Source organism: Cervus canadensis, chromosome 3 (genome assembly GCF_019320065.1).
Source record: "Cervus canadensis isolate Bull #8, Minnesota chromosome 3, ASM1932006v1, whole genome shotgun sequence".
Lineage (NCBI taxonomy): Eukaryota > Metazoa > Chordata > Mammalia > Artiodactyla > Cervidae > Cervus > Cervus canadensis.
The window spans coordinates 96,100,527-96,128,500 of record NC_057388.1 but is presented as its reverse complement, the minus strand read 5'-3'; the positions used below and the strand labels follow the sequence as shown (position 1 = coordinate 96,128,500).

Here is a 27,974-nt window from a genome sequence, read left to right as displayed (position 1 = left end):
CAGGCAAGAGTACTGGAGTGGATTAGCCATTTCCTTCTCAAGGGGATCTTCCCAACCCAGGGATCGAACCCAGGTCTCCCACATTGCAGGCAGACACTTTACCATCTGAGCCACCCAGGGAAGCAGTAGACAATACCAGTGTTATATGGGAGGTATTGTAACTAATCTCTGATTTGGTTGTTCTTTAATTCAGGTGTTCCTTTGAGATAGATGAAGCTGATTGCCTCACTATTTTAGATTGGGTTCCTGAATGTTCTGGCTTCAATTCTTGGAGGTTTAGAAATGTTTTTTTTTTATCATTTTTCCTTAGGAAAGTAGGTGATTGATTTCTTAACAGTATAGCCAAGAGCTGATGAACCATAATGTCAAAGTGATTACTTTCAAAGGAATAAATTCTAGGCAGGATAGCTGAACTCAGTATGTTCTTAAGAGGAGTTGGACTGCTTTTGTTTTTATAACAGCTTTATTGAAATATAATTTACGTACCAGAAAATTCACCTTTTTAAAGTGTACATTTTAGTAGATTTTATAATACTCACAGAGTTGAGCAATCATCCACACTATTTGTGGAACATTTTAACCATCTCCCAAAGAAATTCTGTACCCATTAGCAGTCACTCTCCATTTCCCTGTTCTGTGCAGCCCTTGGCAATCACTTCTCTACTTTCTTTCCATGTATTTGCTTATTTTGGTCAAATGGAATCATACAATATGTGATCTCTTGTGACTTTCTTTCTTTCTTCCTTTTTCTCTTTCACCTAGTGAAATGATTCCAAGGTTCATCCATGTGGTAGCATGTATCAGACCTTCCTTCCTTTTAATTGTCAGATAATAGTCTATTGAATGGATATATTGCATTTTGTTTGGCTATAAAGAATAATGCTGCTGCAAACATCTGTGTTAAAGTTTTTGTCTGAACTTATCTTTTCATTTCTCTTGGTTTTAAGCCTCAGAGTAAAATTGCTGGATGTCTATGTTTACCAGTTTGGAGAACTAGCAAGCCGTTTCCTAGTGTTGCACCCTTTTATAATCCCACTAACAATGAATGAGGGTTCAAGTTCTTCCACATCCTTGGCAACTTGTTATCCAATTATCTGTTTGTCTGTCTATCTATCTATTTATCTCTCTCCTATTGTTTCTATTTCTCTGGAGAACTCTGACTAATATACAGGGTAATACTAGACATAAAGAGTATGTTGGAAAGTGTTCTTTATTCTTCTAGTTTTTAGAAGCATTTCTGCAAGATTGGTATTAATTCTTCCTTTAAATGTCTGGTAGATTTCATCAGCAAAGCCATTTGGGTCTAAGGGTTTCCTATATGAGAAGTTTTAAAATTATTAATTCTGTCTCTTTACTTGTTATAAGTCTATGTCGGTTTTTTATTTTTTCTTGAGATAGTTTCATTAGTTTGTTTCTAGGAATTTTCCTATTTCATCTAGGTTATCTATTCATTGGCATAGAGTTGTTTATAGTATTCTTTATATTTCTGTAAGATTAATAGTGATATTCTTCTTTTATTCCTGCTTTTAGCAATTTTCCCTTTTTTCCCCCTTGGTCAGCCTAGCTGAGGGATGTTAAATTTTATTAATCTTTACAAATAAACTAACTTTTGATTTTGCAAGTTTCCTCTATTATATATAGTTGACTATTCCCTATTTCATTTATTTCTACTCTACACATTATTATCTCCTTCCTTCTGCTCACTTTTGGTTTATTTTTTTTTCCTTTCCCTTTTTTAGTTAAGATGGGAGGATAGGTTACTGACTTGAAATTTGTCTTTATGTTTTTTTTATTGTTGTTGTTCTTATATTTCTTCAATACTGCCTTCTTTTTTGTTAAATATACATTCTTTGCCTGCCATTTTAACTACTACCCCTTTTAATTATACATTTTTGGGTTATTTTCTAAATGGTTGCCCTGGGGGTTACCTTTGACATATTTTCTTTTAAAAAATCTAGTTCTGATTAATACTAACTAAATTTCAGTAGTATGAACAAGCTTGGCTTACATGTAACTCTGTTTCCTCCCTCCTCTGTGCTATTATTGTCATAAAAATCATAAAAGTTATATCTACACCAGGACCATTTTATCATTATTAGCTGATGCAGTTATCATTTAAATCTGATAGAAGAAAAGAGTTAATAAAAAACATTAATATTGCCTTTTGTATTTACCTATGTGATAGCCTTCAGCACTGGCCTTTATTTCTTCATGGGTATTCAAGTTACTGTATAACATCCTTTCATTTCAGCCAGGAGGACTCCCTGTAGTATTTCTTGTAGGGCAAGTCTGCTTGTAAAGGATTCTCTCAAAATTTGGTTATCTGGGAATATCTTAATTTGTCCTTCAATTTGAAGGACAGTTTTGCTAGATTTGATATTGTTGACATTTTTTTTTCTTTCAGTTCTTTTAATAATTTGTCATCTATTAGCTTCTGGCTTCCATATTTTCTGATGAGGAGTCAGCTGTTAATGTTATTAAAGCTTGCTTGCATTTGATGAGTCATTTTTCTTTTGCTGCTCTTGAAATTCTGTGTTTTTTTTTGCTTTGTTTCATTTTGTTTTCTTTGCTTTTGACAGTTTAGTATCTATGTGGATCTCTGAGTTTATCCTACTTGGAGTTCATTGACTTTCTTGAATGTGTCATTAATATTTTCCATCATTTGAAAACCTTTCAGTCATTACTTTTTTTTCAGCTATCCTTTCTGCTCTTCTCCTCTTCTGAAACTCCCTTTTTGTATATTTGAGATGCTGTCATGTCCCATGGGTTTCTGAGGCTTTATTTTTCTTCATTTTTTTCACCTCTTTCTGTTCCTCAAATTGAATAATTCCACTTGACTTATTTTCTCTCTGTTCAGCTGTGCTGTTGATCTCGTCCAGCAAATTTTTCATCTATATTATTGTATTTTTGAACTCTATAGAGTTTCTATTTTACTCTTTTTCATAACTCTTTCTCTTTGTTTATACTGCCTATTTGGTGAGTCATCAATAGTTATATTTTTCCTTTATTCTTTAGGCAAGGTTTCTTTTAGTTCTTTGAATATACTTATAACAGCTCATTTATAACTTTGTATAGTAAGTTCAACATCTGGGCTTTTTCAGGGAGAGTTTCTACTCATTTATTGATTTCTCTTCCCTGTTTCATTATGTGTCTCCTTTTCTGTCTGTTTTAATTGCTGAAAACTAGACTTTTAACGTAGTATAATGAGGCATATATTGAGGTCTATATATTGAGTATAATGAGGTCTATATTCTTTATGTATGCAGCTTCTCAAGTCTCTGCTTGATTAGTTTAGTGGTCAGCTATGATTGGACAGTTATTTCCTTACATTCCTGCAGCTAATGAATCTTCCACCCTTTTGTATGTATGTGTGTGAGTTAGGGTGTGACTTCAGTGCTCTGGTACTTTTCAGGTCTGCCTGCCTTCACCTACTCTGTCACCCATAGATGAGAGATTAGGGGGACTTCTCGGACCTTCCCTGTGAATATATACAGCCTAGCACATGCACATGGCTTTTTTGATTCCCGGGAATGTGTCAGAGCTTTCCAAAGCCTTCTACAGACATCTCATTCCACAGAATTTTAGGTTTTTGGTCATCTTTCTGTTTGCCGCAACTGGTATCACCACTTCAAGTAGCTGTGATGTTAAACAGTTCCTGATTCCTTTGGGAAAACACCCCAGGGATAGGGATTTCCTCACTTAATGATATCTGCATTAAGTCAGATAAAGATATTAATAAGTTCTATGAATGGGCTTTTCCCAGGGAGCTGCCAGACAGTAGTGGTTGTTCTCTGAAAATGTGGTATTTTGGGTACCTCCAGACCCATTCTGCTGTCTCCAAGAGCTGGTAGTTTTCACAGCTGCCCTGTCTCTAAAGCTGCTTGTTTTCAGAGATACTGCAGAGATGGGAAGAGGGAGAAGGGCACAGGGAAAGTTTAAATGCCACGGAGCTTACTTCTAGAGAATCAACCATTTTCTTGCAATCCTTTGGTTAATTTCTGTGTTTTGAAAAAGTCAATTTTGACCATGTTTGCCACTGCACTTATTGCTTTCAGGGAGCACCATTCTAGAAGTGCTTTTTCTTTCTAGGTGGTTTTAATGTCAGGACTATTTTTGAGACACAAATTTCAGACCAGAGAGTTGTTTAGTGAGTACAGTATCAGAAAAATGGAAATGGATGTGTTCCAAGGCTGCACGGTGACTAAGTCTCATGCTTGTTTCCACTTTGGAGAGATGGATGTCTGTGCCTCCAGGGGAATGTTGTACCTCATCTCTCTGTGTACAAGATCCAACATGATGAGGCCTTTCCCTTAAGCCTTGAGCTCATGAAGGAAGGGAGGGCTGTTTGCTTTTGATAATAAAGTTGGAGTGCATGTCTCAGCTTAGAACCCTCATAAAGCCAGAAGAACCTAATTGTGTCAGTAGGGTTTGGGGACTGACTGGTTGATAGTGAGCTGTTGGCTGGGGACCCTTAAAATGTGCTTGCTGTTGACTTGCTACTTGAAGTGCATCTCAGGAACCATAGCATCAGCACTGCTTCAGAGAGAGCTTGTTAGAAATGTAGAAGCTCAGATTGCTCTCCCAACTTACTGAATCAAAATCTGCATTTTAACAAGGTGCTTTATGTTCACATTAAAGTCTGAGAAGTACATGCCTATAGAATTTTTACATCTTTTTTTTTATGTGGTTGTCCTGGGAAGATCCCGGCAATTGACTAGCCTCATCTAATTCATGTTGATATTTCTCAACCCAGATCTCAGAAGTATATTATCAGCTTCCCTAAAATTTTGGAGGATTCTAGTTTTTGTATTATCTTGTCCTTCCTATAGTTCTTTATAGTGGAGATAAAGGGTTGAATTTGAAGAATATCAGAGAAAGAGACAGTCCATCTGAGCTGGAGTAGTCCAGAAAGGCATCATTTGAGTTAGGCTTTGAGGAAATAACAGGAAGAGGTGCATACACATCAAGTGGTTGAAAGAATATGGGCCAACCTACAGAGGTGAGAGTTATTTATTATATGCAAATCTCCAAACTGTAAAGTTTTGAAAGCCTAAATTATGTCTCGTTCTATATCCTCAGTGACTGGCATAGAGTAGGCACACTATAAACTCTCTGTGAACTGAACAGTGGGAGGATTAGCTTAATTGGAGGTGAGGGCTTATATAAAAATTATGGGAATTGATACACATTTTAGGGGTAAGACTAGATTATGGGGACCTTGAAAGTTTGGTAAAGGTTTGTATTTAAATTTGTTGAGTAATTTTCAATAAGGCATGAGGGGGTGGGAGGATGCTTATTTGGGGTTGTTTTTATGAAAATGGTTAACAGGTTAAAAAGACACTTTCAAACACCAGAATATAAAGCCCTTCAATATATTCTTGACTATTCCAGATATGCAGATATTTGAGAATATACTGTAGAGATCACACTTGAAGAGGAGAGGAAGCTGGAGAGATATCATAGAAATTGCTAGCACCTATCTATTTTTTATATGTTGCAAGTTCTTAAGCAAGAGAGCCATGTGAGAAAAGTGTGGTGTTTGAAAGTTATTAAAGCACAGTGAAGTGCTAGGCAAACTGGAAGAGGAAGAGAAGGGAGTCAGTTAGACCAGGTAGGGGTCTGTTTTCATAGTCTAGGAGATGCAGGCAGGCAGACATAGACCAAGGTAGTAGCAGGACAGAGGTTGTTTGCTACTGAAGTTATTATAAAGGAGAGAAATCTCATCAAGCAGTTGATGCCTTATATTGAAGAGAAAGAAGAAAGGATAAAAGAGATAAACCACCTGAGGCAATAGTAGTAATAACAACTCTCATAATCCTCATGGTGAGGACTAAATGAGCTAATCCTTATGAGTTGCCTGGGAAATGCCTGGCACATGGTAAGCACTCGATACGTGTTAGCTATTAGCTGTTATTTCCTGGAAGAAAGGACCTCCTGGTGCTGTCAAGTGGCACTGCTGTTCCCCAAAATCAGTACCCAACTCAGTGCTTATTTGTAACAGATGCTTAATAAATGTTTGATGAATGGATGAATGAGAAATAAAATCTCTCTCAATGTAGGAATGAAATATATTGATTCTAAATAAAATCACATTTTACTGTTGATTTCCATTTTAAATATAATCCCCATGGAGAACTGGGGGAAAGTGGTTATTGATCTCTAGTCTTTTACTCTTCCAATTAGCTTTATCTCTCGTTCTCTTTATTTTTTTCCTTTGCCCACTGCCACCCTAATGGATACCTATCTGTATATTCATGATTCCTGGAGACCAGCACTCCTTGTCTGTGTTTTATAGCAGATGCTCAGTAAATATTTGTGTTAATTGATAAACCAATGTGTTCTAGGCCTATGACTCATACTTCAGACAATGCTGTTGGTGAGAAAAGATACTCTCTTTTCTTCGCCATATTTAAATCAGCTTTTAAAAATAGTTTGTCCTCTCTGAGTGATCACTAAGATATTTGGTGGTGGTTGTTCAGTTGCTAAGTCATGTCTGACTCTTTGCAACCCCATGGAGTGCAGCATGCCAGGCCTCCCTGTCCTTCACTATCTTCCAGAGTTTGCCCAAGATCATGTCCATTGAGTCAGTGACACTATCTGTGCATCTCATCCTCTGCTGCCCTCTTCTACTTTTGCCTTCAATTTTCCCAGCATCAGGGTCTTTTCCAGTGAGTTGGCTGTTCACATTAGGTAGCCCAAGTATTGGAGCTTCAACTTTAGCATCAGTCCTTCCAATGAGTATTCAGGGTTGATTTCCTTTAGAATTGACTAGTTTGATATCCTTGCTGTCCAAAGGACTCTCAGGAGTCTTCTGTGCATGTGTGTGCTCAATTGCTCCAGTCACATGTGACTCTTTGCAACCCTATGGACTCTAGCCCACCAGACTCCTCAGACCATGGGATTCTCCAGGCAAGAATACTGAAGTTGGTTGCCATGCCCTCCTCAAGGATATCTTCCCTACCCAGGGTTCAAATCTGCATCTCCTGTATCATCCTGCATTGCAGATGGGTTCTTTACCATTGAGCCACTGGAGAAACTCCAAGTGTCTTCTCCTGCACCACAGTTTGAAAGCATCAGTTCTGCAGTGTTTGATACAATCTATTTAGTTGTGGCTAAACTACTTTATTTTATGCTGAAATACATTGAACATTTATGCATGAGCCAATATCCCTAGAAGTCTCATCATTATTTAACAGAATAATTGAAGTGAGAGGAAGAGGATTGAGTGGTTCATATTTCACTTATATTTCTTCACCCAACACTAAATAAAATATTCCAGAGAACATTTTGCTCCAGAGAGCAAAAGTCAGGAACTTTATCCACCCCATCACCATGTGACAGCAAACCAAAGTGGAATTAAAACAGAAGCAAGCTGGAGAGTGAAATTTAAATATCTAGCATCTCTTTTCAAGAATACAAAAGTTCTTTTCAATTATCACTAGAGCTGCATTATAGAAAAGAGAAGTGTCTGTATATCAGTTCAGTCACTCAGTTGTGCCCAGCTTTTTGGCACCCTATGGACTGCAGCATGCCAAGCTTCCCTGTCCATCACCAACACCTGGAGCTTGCTCAGACCCATGTCCATCAAGTTGGTGATGCCATCCAACTTGTCTCCTTCTCCTCCTGCCTTCAATCTTTCCCAGCAGCAGGGTCTTTTCTAAAGAGTCAGTTCTTTGCATTAGGTGGCCAAAGTATTGGAGCTTCAGTTTCAGCATCAGTCCTTCCAATGAATATTTAGGATTGATTTCCTTTAGGATTGACTGGTTTAATCTCCTTGCAGTCCAAGGGACTTTCAAGAGTCTTTTCCAACACCACAGTTCAAAAGCATCATTTCTTTGGCACTCAGCTTTCTTTATAGTCCAACTCTCACATTCATGCATGACTTACTGGAAAAGCCATAGCTTTGACTATGTGGACCTTTGTCAGCAAAGTAATGTCTCTGCTTTTTAATATGCTGTCTAGGTTGGTCATAGCTTTTTTTCCAAGGAGCAAGCATCTTTTAATTTCATGGCTGCAGTCACCATCTGCAGTGATTTTGAAGACCAAGAAAAGAAAGTCTGCCACTGTTTCCATTGTTTCCCCATATATTTGCCATGAAGTGATGGGGCCGGATGCCATGGTCTTCGTTTTCTGAATATTGAGTTTTAAGCCAACTTTTTCAGTTTCCATATATAGTGGTGACATTTTCAGCTTTAAGGAATCTTTTTTCTTTTTTTTTTTGGCCACACACCACATGGCATGCAGAACATCTTTGATCAGGGATTGAACCTGATTCTCCTCCAGTGGAAGTGCAGTCTTAACCACTGAACCACAGGGCAGGTTTATACTTAAGGATTCTTATTGTTGTTTAGTTGCTAAGTCTGTCTGACTCTTTGCAACCCCATGGACTGTAGCTCGCCAGACTCTTCTGTCCATGGAATTCTGTAGGCAGGAATACTGGAGTGGGTTGCCGTTTCCTCCTCCAGGGAATATTCCCCACCCAGGGATCGAACCTATGTCTCTTGCACTGACAGGCTGGTTCTTTACCAGTAAGCCACCAGGGAAGCCCAAGGGATTTTATAGGGGCTTACAACTGGTAAAGGTTTTAGTTTAATTGGAAAAGTCTATAGAAATGCAAATACCAGTTCATCTGATATCTTTGGGTCGTTCTGAGTTGCTTTGCATTTTGACATTAAACAAGCCTTTTCTTTGAAAGTGAAAGTGAAAGTCGCTCAGGTCTCCCGCATTGCAGGTGGATTCTTTACCAGCTGAGCCACCAGAGAAGCCCAAGAATACTGAAGTGGGTAGCCTACAGCTTCTCCAGGGGATCTTACCAACCCAGGAATCGAACCAGGGTCTCCTGCATTGCAGGTGGATTCTTTACCAACTGAGCTACTAAGGAAGCCTTTTAAGAAAGAGCGGTTAAGAAAGAGCAATCTAATTTAGGTGATTTGAGAGGGAATGTGAAACCATTAAATAAATGTACTTCTAGTTCACATCATGGCCCATTGGTGAAGATGGGGGAGAGGACATAGGGGAAGAAATAGGATGGGTTAGAAGAAGGAAAGAAGGAGAGAAAAGCATGCATGCAGAGGCAGACAGATGCCCATGGAAATAGAGAAGGGTAAGAACCTCTTGGGCTTCCCTGGTAGCTCAGCAGGTAAAGAATCCACCTGCAATGCAGGAGACACCAGTTCAATTCTTGGGTTGGGAAGATCTGCTAGAGAAAGGATAGGCTACCCATCCCAGTATGCTTGGGCTTCTCTGGTGCTCAGATAGTAAGGAATACTGCAAGGCGGGAGACCTGGGTTTGATTCCTGGGTTGGGAAGATCCCCTGGAGAAGGGAAAGGCTACCCACCCCAGTATTCTGGCCTGGAGAATCCCATGGACAGAGGAGCCTGGTAGGCTACAGTCCATGGGGTCACAAAGAGTCGGACACGACTGAGCGACTTTCACACTTCACTCACAAGAAACTCTTGCAGTTCTGTATTGATTAAACACTTGTGAGCCATTCTTGTTAATGGCTAAAATAATTGTTTAATCTATCTGAAAACCTTATAAGCCTTTTATATGTCTTATATATGTCTTGTCTTGTCAAATGTGAAATAATGTAATGTGTCTTTAAAATTTTTACCATGTCAAAAAAGAAATAGAAGGATAGAGAAGGGGGAGGTTTGTGAGTTTTGAGGTGCTTGTCATACGCCGTTGCTCACTTGGATTGGTTTCTGTACAAATGAGTTGTTTAAGCATTTGCCAGGAGAAAACTCCTCCTATAGCAGTTTGCCAGAAGAAAAACAAATTCTTCTTTGGACTATAGCAACATTAACCCAAGTGATGTCTTTCTGAGAGAATAGATACAATTAAGCCAAAGGCTGGAGGTTTGCCTGCTCCCTTGAAGAGAATGCAACTAACATTAATTGAATCCTTACTCTGAAGCACGTGTTCTTTATAGATTATCTAATTTAATCCTTCACAAATCCAGCCACAGGTCCTGTTATACCTATTCTACGGATAATAATATAGTCATTCAGGGATTTTCTGGGTAACATAACCAGGTAGTGGAGAAGCATGCACCATCCATCTCCTGAATCCTGCTCTTACTGTTTCACCAGCTGCATCCATGTCTCTTTCTAGAACTTAAAGGAACTTCGGAAAATCATCCAAGGTTCCAAATTGGTTGAAATTGCTCCAGGCTTCAGACTGATAATAATTTGCTTTATCGAATAGCAGTGCGTCATTGGGCCCCATGCCAGTCAGCCAAACTTCTTATCCATTTAAAGTAGAACAGCATCCAGTTGGTTGCAGGGAGCATTGTATGTGCCCTCCCCTGACAGATGGTTTTCTCTTTGGCTTTTGAAATTCCTACAGGAGGGAAGTTTACAGTTTCTCCTGATAACTTATTATGGTTATTTCTGGAGTCAGTCGTAGGATCATCAATATCATGGTCCCTTTCCCCTCCCTTTAAGTGCGGGGTATTCTCTAGGGCCTAGCTTCCCTGCTGGCCAGAGATGGTGCTACAACTTTTCCTGTAATACATAGAAATTACACTTACAAGGAATACTATGAATAAGGAATCGGCAAGCTTCTGCCCTCGGGCCAGATTTGTGTGGCTGTTCTTAAAGTTTCATTGAAACACAACCATGCTTATTTGTATATGTATTGTCACTGGCAAACCAGTCAGTCCTAGAGGAAATCAACTCTGAATATTCACTGGAAGGACCGATGCTGAAGCTGAAGCTCCAATATTTTGGCCACCTGATGTGAAGAACTGACTCCTTAGAAAAGACCCTGATGCTGGGAAAGATTGAAAGCAGGAGGAGAAGGGGTCATCAGAGAATGAGATGGTTGGATGGCATCGCTGACTCAATGGCCATGAATTTGAGCCAGCTCCAGGAGATAGTGGAGGACAGAGAAGCCTGGTATGCTGCAGTCCATGGGGCTGCAAAGAGTCACGACTTATTGACTGAACAACACAACAGTTGTCACTGGCTGCTTTTGTTCTTTGATGGTGGAGTTTAGAAGTTGCAACGGAGACCGCATGACCTGCAAAGCCTAAAATATTTATTACTGGCCTTTTACAGGGCAAATTTGTGACATCTGTTATAGATAAGTCACCAAGAGAATTCTTGCAGTGATAAGGTAGCCGTAGCAAAGCTAGGGTGTTCTCTAGGCAGTTATACTATGAGGGTCCGCTGCAGATGTTTTCCATGTGCCTCTAGTTGTGTTTGAGGGGATGTGAAAGGGACTGGTCTCTTAGTTATATGTTGAAAAGACTCCTCAGAGTAGGAGTTTGGAGTCCCTGATAGGAAGATTGCTTGTGCATCAAATATAGACCCGTGCTTCTCTGTTCTGACTGTATTCTTGTCCAGGCGAGTCTGGAAATTGTGACTCCTTGAAACCATTCAGGCAGCCAAGTATTCCAGCTGATGTTTTGTGATTTTTTTTTTGTTGTTTAAAAATAAACTTTGTAGAATCTTTTTTTTTTTTTTCCTCACAGCTCTCTAAATATTCTGTTTTGAAACATTTAATTACCCAGGTTATTTATATGGAAAGGTCTGATAATGTTTCTATGGGAGTCTGTTATTTATTCCTTTTGCTAAATTTTATCTTATATTAGGGGAAGGGCTGAGGTTGGTTACTATGGTAACATTCTCAAAACTGCAACAATCCTATTAGGGATGCAGAAACTATAGTCATTCTGGTGGGAAGGCAGCATGGGTAGTGGGTGGCAGTCTTTTTATTTTTATTTTATTTTTTTTTTAAAGAAAACCTCTCCCACTTCCAACCCTTTTGCATTCATTTATTTTAAGCTTTGCAGTGTAAAATACCAGAGTAAGAAAAGAAAAGGAGAAAGGGCTCTTGTCTCTCTCCATTAAATTTCTGTCATCTTTATCTGCTCCATTTTAGGTATACCCTACTTTCTGTATGATCTTTTATTCATTTTTGTGTTCGTTTATTCACCAAACTTACAAAGAGGCCTACTCTGTGTTAGAGATGAATTAGAGAATCCCTGTTCTCATTTTTCTTTCAAATTACAAATTCCTTGAAGTCACTAAGGACTTTAATTCAGTTAAACAAATATTTGTGAGCACTTGCTCTGTACCAGGCATTATACTGGCAAACAAAAAGGAGGCTTTTGTCAAAGAACATTGTTTTGCTTGGTTGAATAGCACAGGGACAGGCAAATGATTAAGCACTGAGTTGTTTAAAATAAAATTTGATAAATGCTATTGCAGAGGTGTGTAACCCATTTAACTTTCCAGCCTGGAGAGCATAGGAAAGATTTTTTCAAGGGAGGTGACATCTGGGCGGCTTTGAAGACAAAGAGGCATTTTCCAGGTAAAATGCTGGGGTTGACAGGGCCTTCCAAGCAACTCTGGACCAGCGAGAATAGGGGTGTGGTGGTGAGGGAGCCCTTGGCTTTGTGCATGAGCTCTCTGAAAACGTGCAGATGAGTGGTGGTTGAACACGTAGGCAGGATCCACCAAGAGAAGTTATGTCTGGTAGCCACTGAAAAATGCAGGCAGGGGAGCGGCTTGAGTGTTCTGGTTTAAGATCTTTCCGTTGGCGGTGTGTGGGATGGGCAGATAATCAAGGGGAAGGAGCAGATTGGGTTGAGAAGGATATGGAGATCTGTAAAAAATGACAAGGTTCATCTTGGGACACAGTGAGCTGAGGATGAGCCTCACCATATTGGACTGTCTAGTAGGCAGCTGGAAATACGGGCCCAGGAGTGCAGGAAATGTGGATGGGAGCCAGAAATCTGGGTGCCATCTGAGAAGGCCTGTGCAGAGACACAGCGGCCTCCTGGGAGATAATCATGAAACAGCCGTGTGTCCTCCTGCCTTCATTCTTTAAGCCTGCGTGGTGGGCATGTCCTTCCTGCTGCTGCCCGTCACTCTTAAGTAATTAAAATAGGAAGCCCAAAAAACAGCTTTCAGTTGTAAAACACCACACTAACTCAGTCAGTCACTAAGACTTCCAGAAGTTGGGAATAGTAGCAACTCTAGACTTGAATCAGAATGGAGGCTTCCTCCCTCCCCAGCTCCAGCCTGCCATGGGCCTCCTGCAGTCCGGGAGAAGGCGAGTGGTCAGGCCCCTGTTGCTCCACGCTGCTCTTCCACCCTTTCTTCTTATTTGCTGGCCTCAGTTGCAGACCTCTCTCTCCCTCTGTCTTTTTTTCTTTTTCTTGAAGTGTAGTTGCTTTACAGTTATGTTAGTTTTTGGTGTACAGAAAAGTGATTCACATATACACACACACATACATACAAACATGTATATAACTCTTTGTCATCTTATTTTCTACTATGGTTTTTTACAGCATATTGAATTACTTTCCTGTGCATATAGTAGGATCTTGTTTATTTTGTGTATAGTGGTTTGTATCTGCTAATCCCAAGCTCCTAATTTATCCCTTCCCTACCCATTTCCACTTTGGTAAGTTTGTTTTCTATGTCTGTGAGTCTGTTTCATAAATAAGTTTATTTATATCATATTTTAGATTCCATATATAAGTGGTATCATAGGGCTTCCCTGGTGGCTCAGATGGTAAAGAATCTGCTTGCGATGCGGGAGACCCAGGTTCTATCCCTGAGTCAGAAAGATCCCCTGGAGAAAGAAATGACTACCCACTCCAGTATTCTTGCCTGGAGAATTCAATGGACAGAGGAGCCTGGTGGGCTGCCGTCTGTGGGATCACAAAGAATTGGACACAATATGTACCATGTCTTCTTTATCCATTCCTCTGTCAGTGGACAAGTGAGTTGCTTTCTCGTCTTAGCAATTGTAACCAATGCTGCAATGAACGTTGTTGTGTAGTCACTCAGTCGTGTCCAACTGTTTGCGACCCCATGGACTGCAACCTGCCAGGCTCCCTTGTCCATGGGATTTCCCAGGCAAGAATATTGGAGTGGTTTGCCATTTCCTTCTCCAAGGGATCTTCCTGACCCAGGGATTGAACCCATGTCTCCTATGTTGGCGGGCGAGTTCTTTATCACTGAGCCACCAGGGAAGCCCAGTGAACATTGGGGTGCGTGTATCTTTTCCAGTTAGACTTTTGTCTGGATGTATGTCCAGGAGTAGGATTGCTGGATCATATGAAAGTTCAAGTGTTAGTTTCTCAGTCTTATCTGACTCTTTGCGACCCCATGGACTGTGGCTCGCAAGGCTGGATCATATGGCAACTTTATTTTTAGGTTTTTAAGGAACCTCCATGCTGTTTTCCATAGTGGGCTCCATCGCAGACCTCTCTGAAGTTGAAACTGGGTTGGGAGAGAGGAGGAGGGAGGACACAGTTAAGTACCTATGTGACTCATAGCTGTGTTTGTCATGTCAGTGCTCTCTGAATCTAGCAGGCATTTAAGGTGACTTCTTCTCTTTGAAGATCTATGGCATCTTTGCAGCCTCCACTCCCTCATTGCTAAGGATCCCTGTTTGCAGTTCCTGGAGACAGGGCAATGCATTGCTCTCCTGGCTGCAGTTTTTTCAGCCCCTAGGCTCCTGGTAACACATCCAGGTAATCTCAGCCCAGGGCTGTGGCGGAGTGTGTAAGCCAGCCCGGACATGGCTGTGTATAGCGCATGGTCCACACTGTGTTCCCTGGGGGACACTCAAGCACCTTTGTTTCTGCAGACTCTGGGAGTGCAGCTGCCTCTCCTGGGCTCACCATCAACGCAGCCAGCAAGCCCATCTCTATTTCTAGGCTTCAGCTGTGAATCAGACACAAGTTTGTGTGTCTCCCAAATTGCTTGAACTGCTGAGGACAGATGTGTGTCTGCCTCTTCCGGCTCCTCTGTCTTGATGTGAGATGGAGAGGCAAGCAGGCCTAATCACCACCCTCCTTGTTTGGAGGAATGAATACTCTTCACTCATCAGCAACTGCCTTGGAAAGTCCCCCTCACCCAGGATGTCCAAATCTTGATCCCTTTATCCCCTTACTGTGGTAAAGGAATTATGAATTTCACAAATAGTTTATAGCCACTTTCTTTGGTAAATTTTGCAAATGGTCTAGCTCCCCTTTTGAAATTTACTGTCTGTTGTTCCTTGAGACTTCAGAAAGAATATTCATTGGAACATCTTGTTACACAGGTAAGATTTTTTTCCCCTCCTTTCTGTCAAACTTTCCTATCCTATTGTGGAGAGAATTTTGCTACACGGAGGCAGGATTTACGGCCTGTGGGATGGGTTTAGTGGATAACAAGGGTGGAACCAGGCCATGTTTGTGGTAGACAAGAAAGTGAAAGTCAGTCATGTCTGACTCTTTGTGACCCCTTGGATTATAGAGTCCCTGGAATTCTCCAGGCCAGAATACTGGAGTGAGCAGCCTTTCCCTTCTCCAGCAGATCTTCCCGACCCAGGAATCGAACTGGGGTCTCCTGCATTGCAGATGGATTCTTTACCAACTGAGCTATCAGGGAAGCCTAGTTCTCTCTAGATGAGAAGTTGAGCATCAACAGGATCCCAGTTTACAGTCATTGATCTCCCCCATGCTGATGACTCCCCAGTGTCTCTTTGTAGCCCAGACCTCTTTCTGAAATGCAGGCCCTTAGATCCGGCAGCTTACTGGGCTTCCCTGATCAAAATATTACAAACTTATCTCACATCATTATCTGAACCCCACCCTCCATCCCAAATACCTATCTATCTTCATGTCATTTCTCTTGTGTCTTAATAAATGGCACCTAGAAAATCTACCTAATTGTTCAAATCAGAAACCTGGGAGTCTGAGCCATCTCTAGGTTCTTAAGCTTGTATGTGCTGCCGCAATCCCTTCTGCAATCTAGTGATGTCTAGTGATACCTTTCAAAATCATGGTTTTGCCTCCAGGGGGCCGTTATGGAAACCAGTGATATGGAAATTCAGTTCTATGTGGATCATTTGGAATCTGTGAATTTCCCCTCTCTCTCTACGTCTCACAGTGGTTCAGCATCAGTCACCAGTCACCTTCTGGATAGTCTATGTGTATATGCTAAGTCATGTCTGACCCCATGAACCGTAGCCCGCCAGGTTCCTCTGCCGATGGGATTTCCCAGGCAAGAATACTAGAGTAGGTTGCCATTTCTTCTTCCAGGGGATGTTCCCCAGCCAGGGATCAAACCTGCCCCTCCACAGGAGGATATTTTACCACTGAGCCACCTGGGAAGCCCTTCTGGATAGCATTCAGTTTCATCTTATCTAACGTAGCTGCTACTTCTTTAATCCAGGCCTTCATCATCTCTCATTTGAATTACTCAGGTAAATAAACTCAGGTAAAACTCAGCAAAAACTCAGGTAAATAAAATGGAACCCCTACCTATGCAGAACCTAGTTTTGACAGTTGTCAACATAACAGCTCAACTAATTTTCCAGTCATGCTTGCTAATGATGAGGTTGAGGTTAGAGGGGTTTTTTTAGAGTAAAATATATAAACATTGAAATGCATAAATCTTAGATATACAGTTTGGATACATGAATCCTCAACCCACCCTTCCTTGTGTCAAACTCATGTTTTGATTTTCCCAGAAGTTCCCTCTTCCTTTCTTACTCTCTTCCCAGTCAAGGCAAGCAGTGTTCTGTTTTTTTAAAAATCTTAGTTCAGTTTTACCTGTTCTAGAATTTCATAGAATTGGAATCATACAGCATATATTCTTTTTGTGCCTGACTTTCACTCAATGTAATATGTATGAGATTCATCTATAAAGTTGCCTGTATTATTAATAGTTCATTCATTATTATTGCTGAATGTCAGCCCATTGTATAAATAAACCACAGTTTGCTTGTGAATCTCCTGTTGATGGACATTCTGGTTGTTTAGATCTTTGACTATTGTGAATAAAGCTGCTTTGAACATTCTTGAAGTCTTTTTGTGGGCATATGCTGTCATTTCTCTTGGATAAATACCTGGCAATGGGGTTGAAGGGTAGTTTATGTTGACTTTTATAAGAAAAGAAAAAACTGGTAGATCTTTTCCAGAAGTACCATTTTATTTCCCACTAGCAAAGTATGAGCATTCTAGTTGGGCTGCATCCTCACTAACATTTGTATCGTCAGTGTTTAAAACCTACTGTTTTGGTAGGTTCATGATGATATCAGTGTGGTTTTATTCTGCATTTCCCTGGTAACTGATGCTATAAAGCATTATTTCTCTTTCAACATTTTTATGTTTTCTTTGGTGAAGTGTCTGTCTGGGCTCTCTTTTTTTTTTCTCTTATTTTGTTAATTTTCTTTCTTTCTTTTTTTTTGGTTATCTCACACCCTAGTAAAGTAATGCTCAAAATTCTTCAAGCCAGGCTTCAACAATACATGAACTGTGAACTTCCAGATGTTCAAGCTGGTTTTAGAAAAGGCAGAGGAACCAGAGATCATATTGCCAACATCCACTGGATCATCAAAAAAGCAAGAGAGTTCTAGAAAGGCATCTATTTCTGCTTTATTGACTATGCGAAAGCCTTTGACTGTGTGGATCACAACAAACTGTGGAAAATTCTGAAAGAGATGGGACTACCAGACCACCTGACCTGCCTCTTGAGAAACCTGTATGCAGGTCAGGAAGCAACAGTTAGAACTGGACATGGAACAACAGACTGGTTCCAAATAGGAAAAGGAGTACGTCAAGGCTGTATATTGTCACCCTGCTTATTTAACTTATATGCAGAGTACATCATGAGAAACGCTGGCTGGAGGAAGCACAAGCTGGAATGAAGATTGCTGGGAGAAATATCAGTAACCTCAAATATGTAGATGACACCACCCTTATGGCAGAAAGTGAAGAAGAACTAGAGCCTCTTGATGAAAGTGAAAGAGGAGAGTGAAAAACTTGGCTTAAAGCTCAACATTCAGAAAACTAAGATCATGGCATCTGGTCCCATCACTTCATGGCAAATAGATGGGGAAACAGTGGAAGCTGACAGACTTCATTTTTTTGGACTCCAAAATCACTGCAGATAGAGACTGCAGACAAGAAATTAAAAGACTCCTTGGAAGGAAAGTTATGACCAACCTAGAGAGCATATTAAAAAGCAGAGACATTACTTTGCCAACAAAGGTCTGTCTAGTCAAGGCTATGGTTTTTCCAGTGGTCATGTATGGATGTGAGGGTTGGACTATAAAGAAAGCTGAGCGCCAAAGAATTGATGCTTTTGAACTGTGGTGTTGGAGAAGACTTTTGAAAGTCCCTTGGACTGCAAGGGGATCCAACAAGTCCATCCTAAAGGAGATCTGTCCAGAGTGTTCATTGGAAGGACTCATGTTGATGCTGAAACTCCAGTATTTTGGCCACCTGATGTGAAGAGTTGATTCATTTGAAAAGACCCTTATGCTGGGAAAGACTGAAGGCAGGAGGAGAAGGGGATGACACAGGATGAGATGGTTGGCTGGCATCACCGACTCAATGGACATGAGTTTGAGTGGACTCCAGGGGTTTGTGATGGACAGGGAGGCCTGGTGTGCTGCAGTCCATGGGGTTGCAAGGAGTTGGACACAACCTAGTGACTGAACTGGACTGTATAGGATTTAAAATTTCTAGATATAAGTCTTTTATCAGATATATGTTTGGTGAATATTTTCTCCCAATGTGATACATGCTCATTAACTTTCCTAGTGTTATTTTTCTTAAGCATAAAAATTTTCATTTTTCCTTTATGGTATTGCTTTCTGATTCCCATCAGAGAAATCTTTACCCTGTCCTCTATGAAGATATTCTCCTATGTTTTCTTCTAAAAGTCTTATATGTTAACTTTCATATTTATATCTATGAGCAATTTTGAATTAACTTTTGTGCATAGTATAAGATGAAGATATCTTTTCCCATATGGGTATCTAGCTATTCCAGCATAACTTGTTGAAAAGACTTCTTACTTTATAGAATCGTGTTGGTTACTTTATCAAAAACTAACTGCCTGTATAATTGTGTATCCATTTCTGGACTCTCTGTTCTGTCCTCTTGATCTGTTTGTCTGTCTTTATGTCAATTTCACCATCTAAATTAAAGGTATCTTAAAGTCCTGTAGTATAACTTTCCAATCTTTGTTCTTTTCTAGCGATTATTTTACTGTTCTAGGTACTTTACATTTTCAATTAGAGTTTAGAATTATGTCAATTTTTATTTATAAAGCCCTGCTGGGATTATGACTGGGTTGCATTGACTCATCTGGTTAATTTGCATGCATAGTTTCTTGGTTAGCTAGGGATGGAGGGCATTATTTGCAGATTTCAGTATTCACTCCCTTTGTGACCTTCTTATTTCCAATATTTCCCTGTAACTTTCTGGAAGTTCTGCCTTCCCTGAAATTATCTGACATCCCAGCCCAGTAAGAAAGCTGAAGTTTTCTACAGGCCCGGCTATGTGTGGAGTGAGAGTGCTCTCAGGTAAAAATTTGCAAACTTGCAAACTTCATCCATTACAGTTTGCCTTTTAATGGCAGTCTTCTCCAGTTTTTGCCATACCTTGGTCACTTTTCAGTATTTTTTAGTAGTTAAAAAAAATTGCACAGATTTTATCATTGTTCTTTGTGGAACAGTTGTTTTGAGCTGTTAGGTGCTCTGCTGTTAGGAAAAGACTGAACATCTCCTTCAACAGACATGCCTTATTTCCTTGCCTCTTATTTCAGCTTCATAATCCATCTGCCCGTGGTCCCCAGAGCTATCTTCCAAAAATGCGAACATGAGCAAACCATTCCTTGATTAGTGGCTCTTCATTGCTTTCATTGTTCCTCATTATTTTCTTTTCCTAGATTTTCCGTATTTATTTCGTGTGCTCTTTGGTTTTACTGACCATTTGGCGTTTCCCTAGACAGACCCTTCCCTGGAAAAATCTCCCCTTCTTTGCATATGTAATGGTTCCTTTCTGAAATGCCTCTTCCTTCTTTATAGCCTGGCTAACTCTTATAGTTCTTTGAAAATCATCTGAAAGCATTAACGCTCATGGGAAACTACCTCAAATTGTGTTACTCATGTTTTCTTATTTTCCCATTGTTTTTGCTATATGTTAGTATCATAGAGCTTATCAACTTGCATTTAATTATTTAGTCAGTTACTTGTTACCTCAAGCTTTGAGCTCCTTTAGAGAAGGGTCAGTGTCTTAGTCATTTTTGATTGTCCATCACCTAGTATTCTTGTCAAAGGAAATAAAGGAAGATGGATGGGCATTATAGTCAAAGTATGGTTGCTTTGTAAATGCAGACTGTAAATTGTAGGTACCTGACCGGGCTTCCCAGGCGGCACTAGTGGTAAAGAACCCGCCTGCCAATGCAGGAAACATGAGAGGTGTGGGTTTGATCCCTGGGTCAGGAAGATCCCCTGGAGGAGGAAATGGCAACCCATTCCAATATTCTTACCTGGGAAATACCATTGACAGAGGAGCCTGCCAGGCATGAAGAGTAGGACATGACTGAAGCAACTTAGCACGCATCTGACCATCCTAAATTATTTTCCCTTAGTCCTTTTGTTCATGGCCCTGGATATTTTTATTTTTGCATGCACGCACAGTTGTATCCAACTCTTTGCAGTCCTATGGACTGTAGCCTGCCAGGCTCCTCTGTCCATGGGATTTCCCAGGCAAGAATACTGGAGTGGGTTGCCATTTCCTTCTCCAGGGGATCTTCCCCACCCAGGGATTGAACTTGTGTCTCCTGCATTGGCAGGCAAATTCTTTATCATATTTTATTGCCAGTGTGAAATTAAGGTCAAAGTAGAGCCATAGAAATGCCCCATTCATCCAGAGCAGAGCCTTTCAGGAGCCTTAGAATATGTGTATTCCTTAGATACATGTATATAATCCTTTAAAGAGACTAAAGGACATTTATGAGTAGAAAGCAGTGACAAAATAAAGAGCCAGTGATGCAACGGTTTCACTTATTGAGAAGTGATTTATAGTTTTGTGAACACAAGGGAAAGGGCTGATTATGATTTCAAAACTCAAGCATCTCTTGAAGCTCCATGGTCAGCAGCATGGCACAGGGGACACTGACAGAAGCGTGAGCATGAACTGCTCTGGCTGTCGCCGGACACAGGGAGCCAAGTCCATGCGTGTTTATTTGGGCATGTCAGCCAGCTTCTCTTTCTCCCTTTCTCTCTTTTCCCTTTCTTCTCTCCCGCCTCACTTCTTCCCTTCCCTGTTTCTCCCCTCTTTCCTCTTTCCTTTCTCTCTTCCCTTCTCCTTCCCTCCCTTCTCTTGGTTCCTTCATTTCTTTCTCCCCCCCCCCCACATTTTCAAAGATTTTTCCCGCAATTGATGATTATTTCATTATCCCCCCTTTACTTTTCTTTTTTTTTTCTTCTCCCCTTGGATTAATCTGCAAAACACTGCCTTCCTATATTCACTGCCCTTTTGCTCCAAGCCTCCCAGCAGGAAACCTGACCCCTCAGATACCTCTCCTTTCTCACAAGGCCGTCTCCTTTATCATTCCTTAAGACATTGATAATCCACTTCCTCTGTTAAATTCCCTCAGACTCATTATTTGCGTGTTTACAGGTGTTTACATACATGTATACTCTTTTTTTTAAACTTTTAATTACAAAAATAATAAATGTGTTATTCACATTGGGTTTCCCAGGTAGTACAATGGTAAAGAATCTGCCTGCTAGTCCAGGAAATGCAAGAGATATGGGTTCTATCTTTGGGTCAGAAGATCCCTTGGAGGAGGACGTGGCAACCCACTCCAGTGTTCTTGCCTGGAAAATTACATGGACAGAGGAGCCTGGTGGGCTTCTACAGTCTGTGTGGTCATTGCAAAGAGTCAGACATGACTGAGCAACTGAGCACACACACATTATTCATATAGAATATAGTATAAAAATGGAAAATCTCTCCTTTAAATGTACCTGCTCCCAAAACACCTCTTTCCCCCAATCCAGAGGTAACTGCCCTTAACCATTTGCTGTGTTGTGTGTGCTTCCACATTTTTTCTAAGCATCTGTGAATGCACACACATGCTTACATATAGCAAAATGATGAAAATATTTGCCCACTAGTATGGTGATGATGAAAATATTTGCCCACTAGTATGGTAATGTAAATAAATCCAGAATTCATCACTTAAAAATAGGTTCTATTCTTTAAGTGAACTAAACTATATTTAAATGCCTATCAAGTGATATGTTAGAGGGCAAATCATTCATCATATCATTCTGATAATTTTCAGAGCATTTATGGATTCCTCGTTGGTATGGTGCAGCTGTCTCTAGCTAAGTGATAGCCCTGTATGATCCGTGGGTTGAAATAGGAAACGCATCAGTCTGTTCCACAGTTCACTTGTGGCATTGATAAGTATCAGGTCATTGAGCCCAGGGTTTTGTTACCAGCAGAAGGTAGCTGGACACACACCTGAATGCGTGGACGTGGAGAGCTGGTGCTCTGGCTCCCGGGTGAGGGCCCCTGGAAGCCACCTGCTGTACCTCCTATGCATGATGGGCTCCAGGGGCGTCTGCACTAGCCCTGTGTCCTGGTCCAGTCACCCGCCTCTGAGACCCCCACTGGACAGTGTCGTTGAGTGATCTGTGGGCTTATTAAGTGGGGCATTTCTCTTTCCCCATCTCTACAGAAGTCTTTAAATAGTTTAACAAAGGATGTGGCTGTGGAGTTTCAGTGACTCAGCAGTGAAGAATCTCCCTGCTGTGTAGGAGATGTGGGTTCGATCCCTGGGTTGGGAAAATCCCCTGGAGGAGGAAATGGCAACCCACTTCAGTATTCTTGCCTGGAGAATCCCATGGGCAGAGGAACCTGGTGGGCTACAGACCTTAGGGTCGCCAAGAGTCAGACACGACTGAAGTGACTGAAGACACACACAGCTGTGCCCGTGAAGGAAATGTGTGTGTCAACCCTGTGTACACCTCACACATGTTAAATTCATTACATGTGCGTATGTGTATACACAAGCATTTATGTATCCATACACCTCAAAGCGCAGGCACAGTTGCTGCTGCTGCTGCCTCTAAGTCGCTTCAGTCGTGTGCGACTCCATAGACGGAAGCCCGCCAGGCTCCCCCATCCCTGGGATTCTCCAGGGAAGAACACTGGAGTGGGTTGCCATTTCCTTCTCCAATGCATGAAAGTGAAAAGTGAAAGTGAAGTCACTCAGTCGTGTCCGACTCTTAGCGACCCCATGGGCTGCAGCCCACCAGGCTCCTCCGTCCATGGGATTTTCCAGACAAGAGGACTGGAGTGGGTTGCCATTGCCTTCTCCGCAGGCACAGTTAGGTAGGCAAGAAATAAGAATGACAGAGGTACCTGGGTAGAAAGTGAGGGAGAAGAGGAAAGACCGCAGGTCCAGAGAAGTGTCCACATTTACCCTCCTGGAATGAGTGTCTCCCTGCCAGACTTGAAGAAAACCCCTTGAGTGTTGTTTCCTCATCAGTCTTCCCAAGGATATTTAGCATTTGCATTTTTCTGAGCACTGAAGACCACAAACTGCCCTGCTGGATCTTGCACTTGGCTCCCCAACTTAGATGAGAAGAACTAATCCTCATTTCCAAGAGCCAAGAAGTTGTTAAAAAAAAAAAAAAAAAAAGAAAGAAAGAAACAAAGAAAAACAGAGAAAGAAAGAAGGAAGAGAGAAGTGAGTCAGAGGACTTCTGCCTGTGCGTCTGAGTCAGCTTAGTGTGTTAAGAAAAAAAAAAAAGAAGCTATGCGTGGAGACCTGCCTGGAAAAACTGCTGAATGGAAAGACTTGAGGATGGCTTATAGACTTTGACAGCAGACTAAGAATTTTCGTGCCTCTTTGGAAATGGTGAGCAGCCACTAATAATGCTCCCGTGACATCACAGAAATCTTGATGCGTGCTTGTCCTGCTCATTCTCTTATGAAGCCCATCCCAGCTCCTTTTCACACAGGCCCTTCGCTTAAGGGGGTTGAGGGAGAAGAGGAGGCAACAAGGCAGGTGGAGGCGCTGGTCTCCCCGACAACCATGTACCTCAACAGTCAGGTGGCCTTTTTGGGGAAGAGGCCATTTGATAAAGGTGCCCTGTGAGCAGTCGGCTACTATCAGCAACTCAGACAATGTGGGACCGCTGGAAAGCAAAACACCCCTGGATGGGGGGAAGGTTGAGTTCAATTTTATTTTTTATTGTGTGTGTGTTGGGGGAGGTGATGATAAATGTGTGTATTGTGGGCACAGATGCAGTTTTATGATATTCATGCACATGAGGGTGAACATTTTAGTTTTGTTTACAGTAGGGGGGAAAAAAACCCTCCACGGTTACAGATTTGATGTGGTAGAAGTTGCACCGAAGCTTCTAGTTTTACCCTGTTTTCACAAACTTGTGACTTTCCGAGGAAAATCTCTGTCTGACTGACCTATTTCAAAAGCAGCTTGGAAAATGGGAGGTTTTTAAAACTGTTTGTAATATGCTTTTCATGTTGCTCAAACTATGACTGTGAATTCTGTTTGATTCAATATTGAACCTGTTGGAGAGTTTAAATACAGTCCACATGCAGGCCTCTATCAAATGCTCTGTGTACTTTAACATTTTGTTTTCATAAAAAGTGGAATTTGTCTTTTTTTTTTTTAATAGTAGCTTCTTTCCCCTCTGATGTTAGTAAATGCACCTCTAAGGCATAGGTGAGCACAGTTACAATCACCCTCTTTCAGTGGCAGCTGGAGATGCCAGTCTGGGGTACAGACCCGCCGGGCAGCGTACTCACAGATGTGTTCTTATTACTGGATCGCTCTGTAAAGCAAAGTTCATTTTCTAGAACTAAAATTCCAGTTGCATGTCAAGGATCTTCTTACCAGACCCTAGTAGTATTTTAAAACATGGACCTAAATTACTCACCCAAGAAGTATTTTAAGGTATCCAGTTAAGAAAGTAAGTTTAGTACATCCCTGGTGGTCCAGTGGTTAAGACTCCGAGCTTCCAACGCAGGGAAGGGGTGTGGGTTTGATCCCTGGTTGGGGAAGTTCTGCAAGCCGTGTGGCTCGGCCAGGAAAAAAAAGAAAGTCTAAGTGACTGAAAAAAGTTTGGTAGTGTTTGCACCCCGCCAGACTTGCTTACTCATTTGTAAACCTCAGAGGTCTCACCATGTATACTGTCTGTGCATTGAGATGTAGGATTTTTCTCACCTTCTGGACACTCTCCCTGTCATGATAGAAAGAACATGGATTTAGAGTCAGTCTTGAATTTGAATCCCCTTTATGACTTCTGTGGCCTTCAGCAGGTTACAGAGGCTCTGAAGATAATGGCTACAGGTTAGTATTGGAGTGAGGATTAATGCAGCTTAATTTCATAAAACCTCAATCCACATTAAGGATGTGGAAAACATCAGTTTCTCCATTTTTCTTGTTCCCTGATTGTCTTTATGTGTGTGTGTGTGTGTGTGTGTGTGTGTGTGTGTTTTCTTTGTGAGCCTTTTTCCTCAGTTTAGATAGAAGGTGATCTTGAAGTATCTGAATCCGAATTCTGCCAGCAGGATTTTTTCTGAATTGCTCTCTTGTCTTGATAAACAGCCACCCATTCTGCCTAGCTTCTGATCAATATCTTGTTTCTCAGTTCCTCTGTGCTCCCCTGGGTGCACAGAGGCCCTGTCACATAGGTGACCCATTAGTTGGGGACCCTTTGGGGTCACTATTTCAGGGCTCCATCATCTCCTGGGGGTCAGGTCACCTTTGCAGGCGGACTCTCTAAAGCAGTAATCTGTTTTTTTGGCAAAGAGCCTAATAGCATCTTCTCTGCAAGTTAATCATGTTTATTCACTCTGATCAGAGTGGGGATTTTCCCGAATTGTCATGTCTTTGCAGAGTGTTTCCAACCATTATGTGCTATAAATGTAGCATCATTTTATGCTTCTACTTGTTTTTGCTAATATAAGAGAAATCCCGTTATAAATAATTCCAAGGGATTTTGCGGATTATTTCACTGGTTCAAGATAAGAGAATGGTTCCCTAGATCGTGGAGCTGCTGTCATAGATGGAGTCTGTCGATGTAAAATGGGGCATAATGCGATTGCCCTGTGGGCGCCATCCTTGTACAGAATGACGTCTGCTCAGAGAAAGCTAAAGCTAACAGGGGAGCAGGTCTCTGCATCTGGCAGTTCCCCCCATCCTGCGAAATTAGCTCGGAGCATTTCGCCCCACTGTGACACTGACTCACCCATCCCCTCTCCACCCCTGTTGTCTAGTTCTGATGTGCTCTGGCCCCACTAATTCTAGGGCTATACTGGCTTATGCCTCTTTCATCCTAGGAGGAAAGAAAGCTGGTCTTTACTAATAAAAGTGTGAAAACTGAAATGTCACCACTTTCAACACAAACAATATATATTTGTTGACTGTATGACTACAACAACTTGGAATAACTGCCAGCCGTGTTTCCAAATATTTGAGGCCTATTTAAGTAAAGAGACATGAATAATTTGAAACTGGAATCTTTTTTTTTTTGCATTAGCAACACATGTGATGAAACCTTAAAAACAAATTCTCATTCTTAGGAGTGGTTGCCTCTGGGGAGTAGTATCAGGAGCTGGTCTGGGGACTTAGGCTGTTCATTATAAACCATTCTGCATGCTTGCTTTTGTTAAAATCAGATGTATGTATTACTTTGACTTTTTAAAAAATCCCTCCCTTAAGTAGGCTTAGTTCAAATTTAAGTAAAACTTGCTGAATGCCTTGTGCCAGACATTGTGCTGGTCATCTCAGCTCAGCAACGAATAAGGACCAGCTCTTGCTTGGGAGTTCATAGTCTAGTTGGAGAGACAGAACAGGCCATAGGCATATTAAAATAATATGATGCCAGCTTAGAGGGAGGTAGCCATGGAGTTAAGTGTCTCCCTCCCCAGATATTCTATTAATACATTTGTTTTTAATTTCTGTCTTTATGATGAGTGTATCTGAATAACATTCTAATGATCACAGTTTTGGTTTTAGTGGAAAAAGAATAGATGAAACTTGATCTAATCTTACTCGACATGGAAGTCTCCAAAATGAGTCAGAGAGAGAGGCATAAAACCAGTCATGAGTTTTATTTTGCTCCTTTCTCTCTGGACATGAGTTTAAACAGTGTAAACTGGACCAAAATCATAACTAGGAATAAGGCTGTGCATGTCTCAGGACATTTTTCACTCCCTTAAGCCCACAACTGCCCATTTCTGTGTCCACATGCAGAGAATTTTTAGTGACTTCCAATGATTCTAGTGCACCCAAGAGCAATGCCATCTTATTATTAGAGGGTGTTTCCCAGCTTGAGTTAGAAGCAAGCCGAGCATCTGTCTCAAGCCCTAAGTCCTTCTGGTTTTACTGACAAAGCTTCCAATTCATCTGGGGTCTGGTAGACAGATTTGAGTAAATCTCTCAGCTTGTTCAGTAGCTCATGAGGTTCCGCTTTCCTCAAAGAACAAAGCAGCATTACTCTGTATATCGCCAGAGTGTACCGAGTCATTTTGATTTTTAAAATATTGTTGAACTATAGCATTAAAATAGCTTTGAAATAAAGGTTCATGTTTTGTAATATCTAGCTATTCCTCTGTCTTGTTCAAGAGAAAATTTGCTTCAGTTCAGTTCAGTCACTCAGTCATGTCCAGCTCTTTGCAACCCCATGGACTATAGCACGCCATCACCAACTCCTGGAGCTTGCTTAAACTCATGTCCATGGAGTTGTTGATGCCATCCAACCATCTCGTCCTCTGTCATCCCGTTCTCCTCCTGCCTTCAATCTTTCCCAGCATCAGGGTCTTTTCCATTGAGTCAGTTCTTTGCATCAGGTGGCCAAAGTATTGGAGTTTCAGCTTCACCATCAGTCCTTCCAATGAATATTTAGGACTGATTTCCTTTAGGATGGACTGGTTTGATCTCCTTATAGTCCAAGGGACTCTTCAAGAGTCGTCTTCAACACCACAGTTCAAAAGCATCAATTCTTTGGTGCTCAGCTTTCTTTATAGTCCAATTTGTACATCCATACATGACTACTGGAAAAACAATAGCTTTGTTAGACTAAAATTTGCTTAATTTTGTACAAAAAGTCATTTTGGCTTAATATTGTGGGTTTGTGATATCCACAGCACCAAAAATATCTGCAGTAGATATGATGCATA

At 41.1% G+C, this 27,974-nt stretch overlaps 1 protein-coding gene across 11 annotated transcripts in view; it reads left to right on the top strand.

Moving 5' to 3' along the window:
• DGKI (diacylglycerol kinase iota) overlaps nt 1-27,974 on the top strand; it is a 479,729-nt gene that overhangs the window by 53,225 nt on the left and 398,530 nt on the right. The window contains exon 1 of one of the 11 annotated variants that reach the window (XM_043463819.1): nt 23,244-23,995. The exons of 9 other annotated variants lie outside the window; for them this stretch is intronic. In XM_043463819.1, coding sequence (XP_043319754.1) covers nt 23,952-23,995 — 44 coding nt within the window. In that variant the 5' untranslated portion in view covers nt 23,244-23,951. Of the gene's footprint in view, nt 1-23,243; nt 23,996-27,974 lie in introns of those variants that run through there. One more of the 11 variants, XM_043463820.1, reaches the window with a different exon arrangement.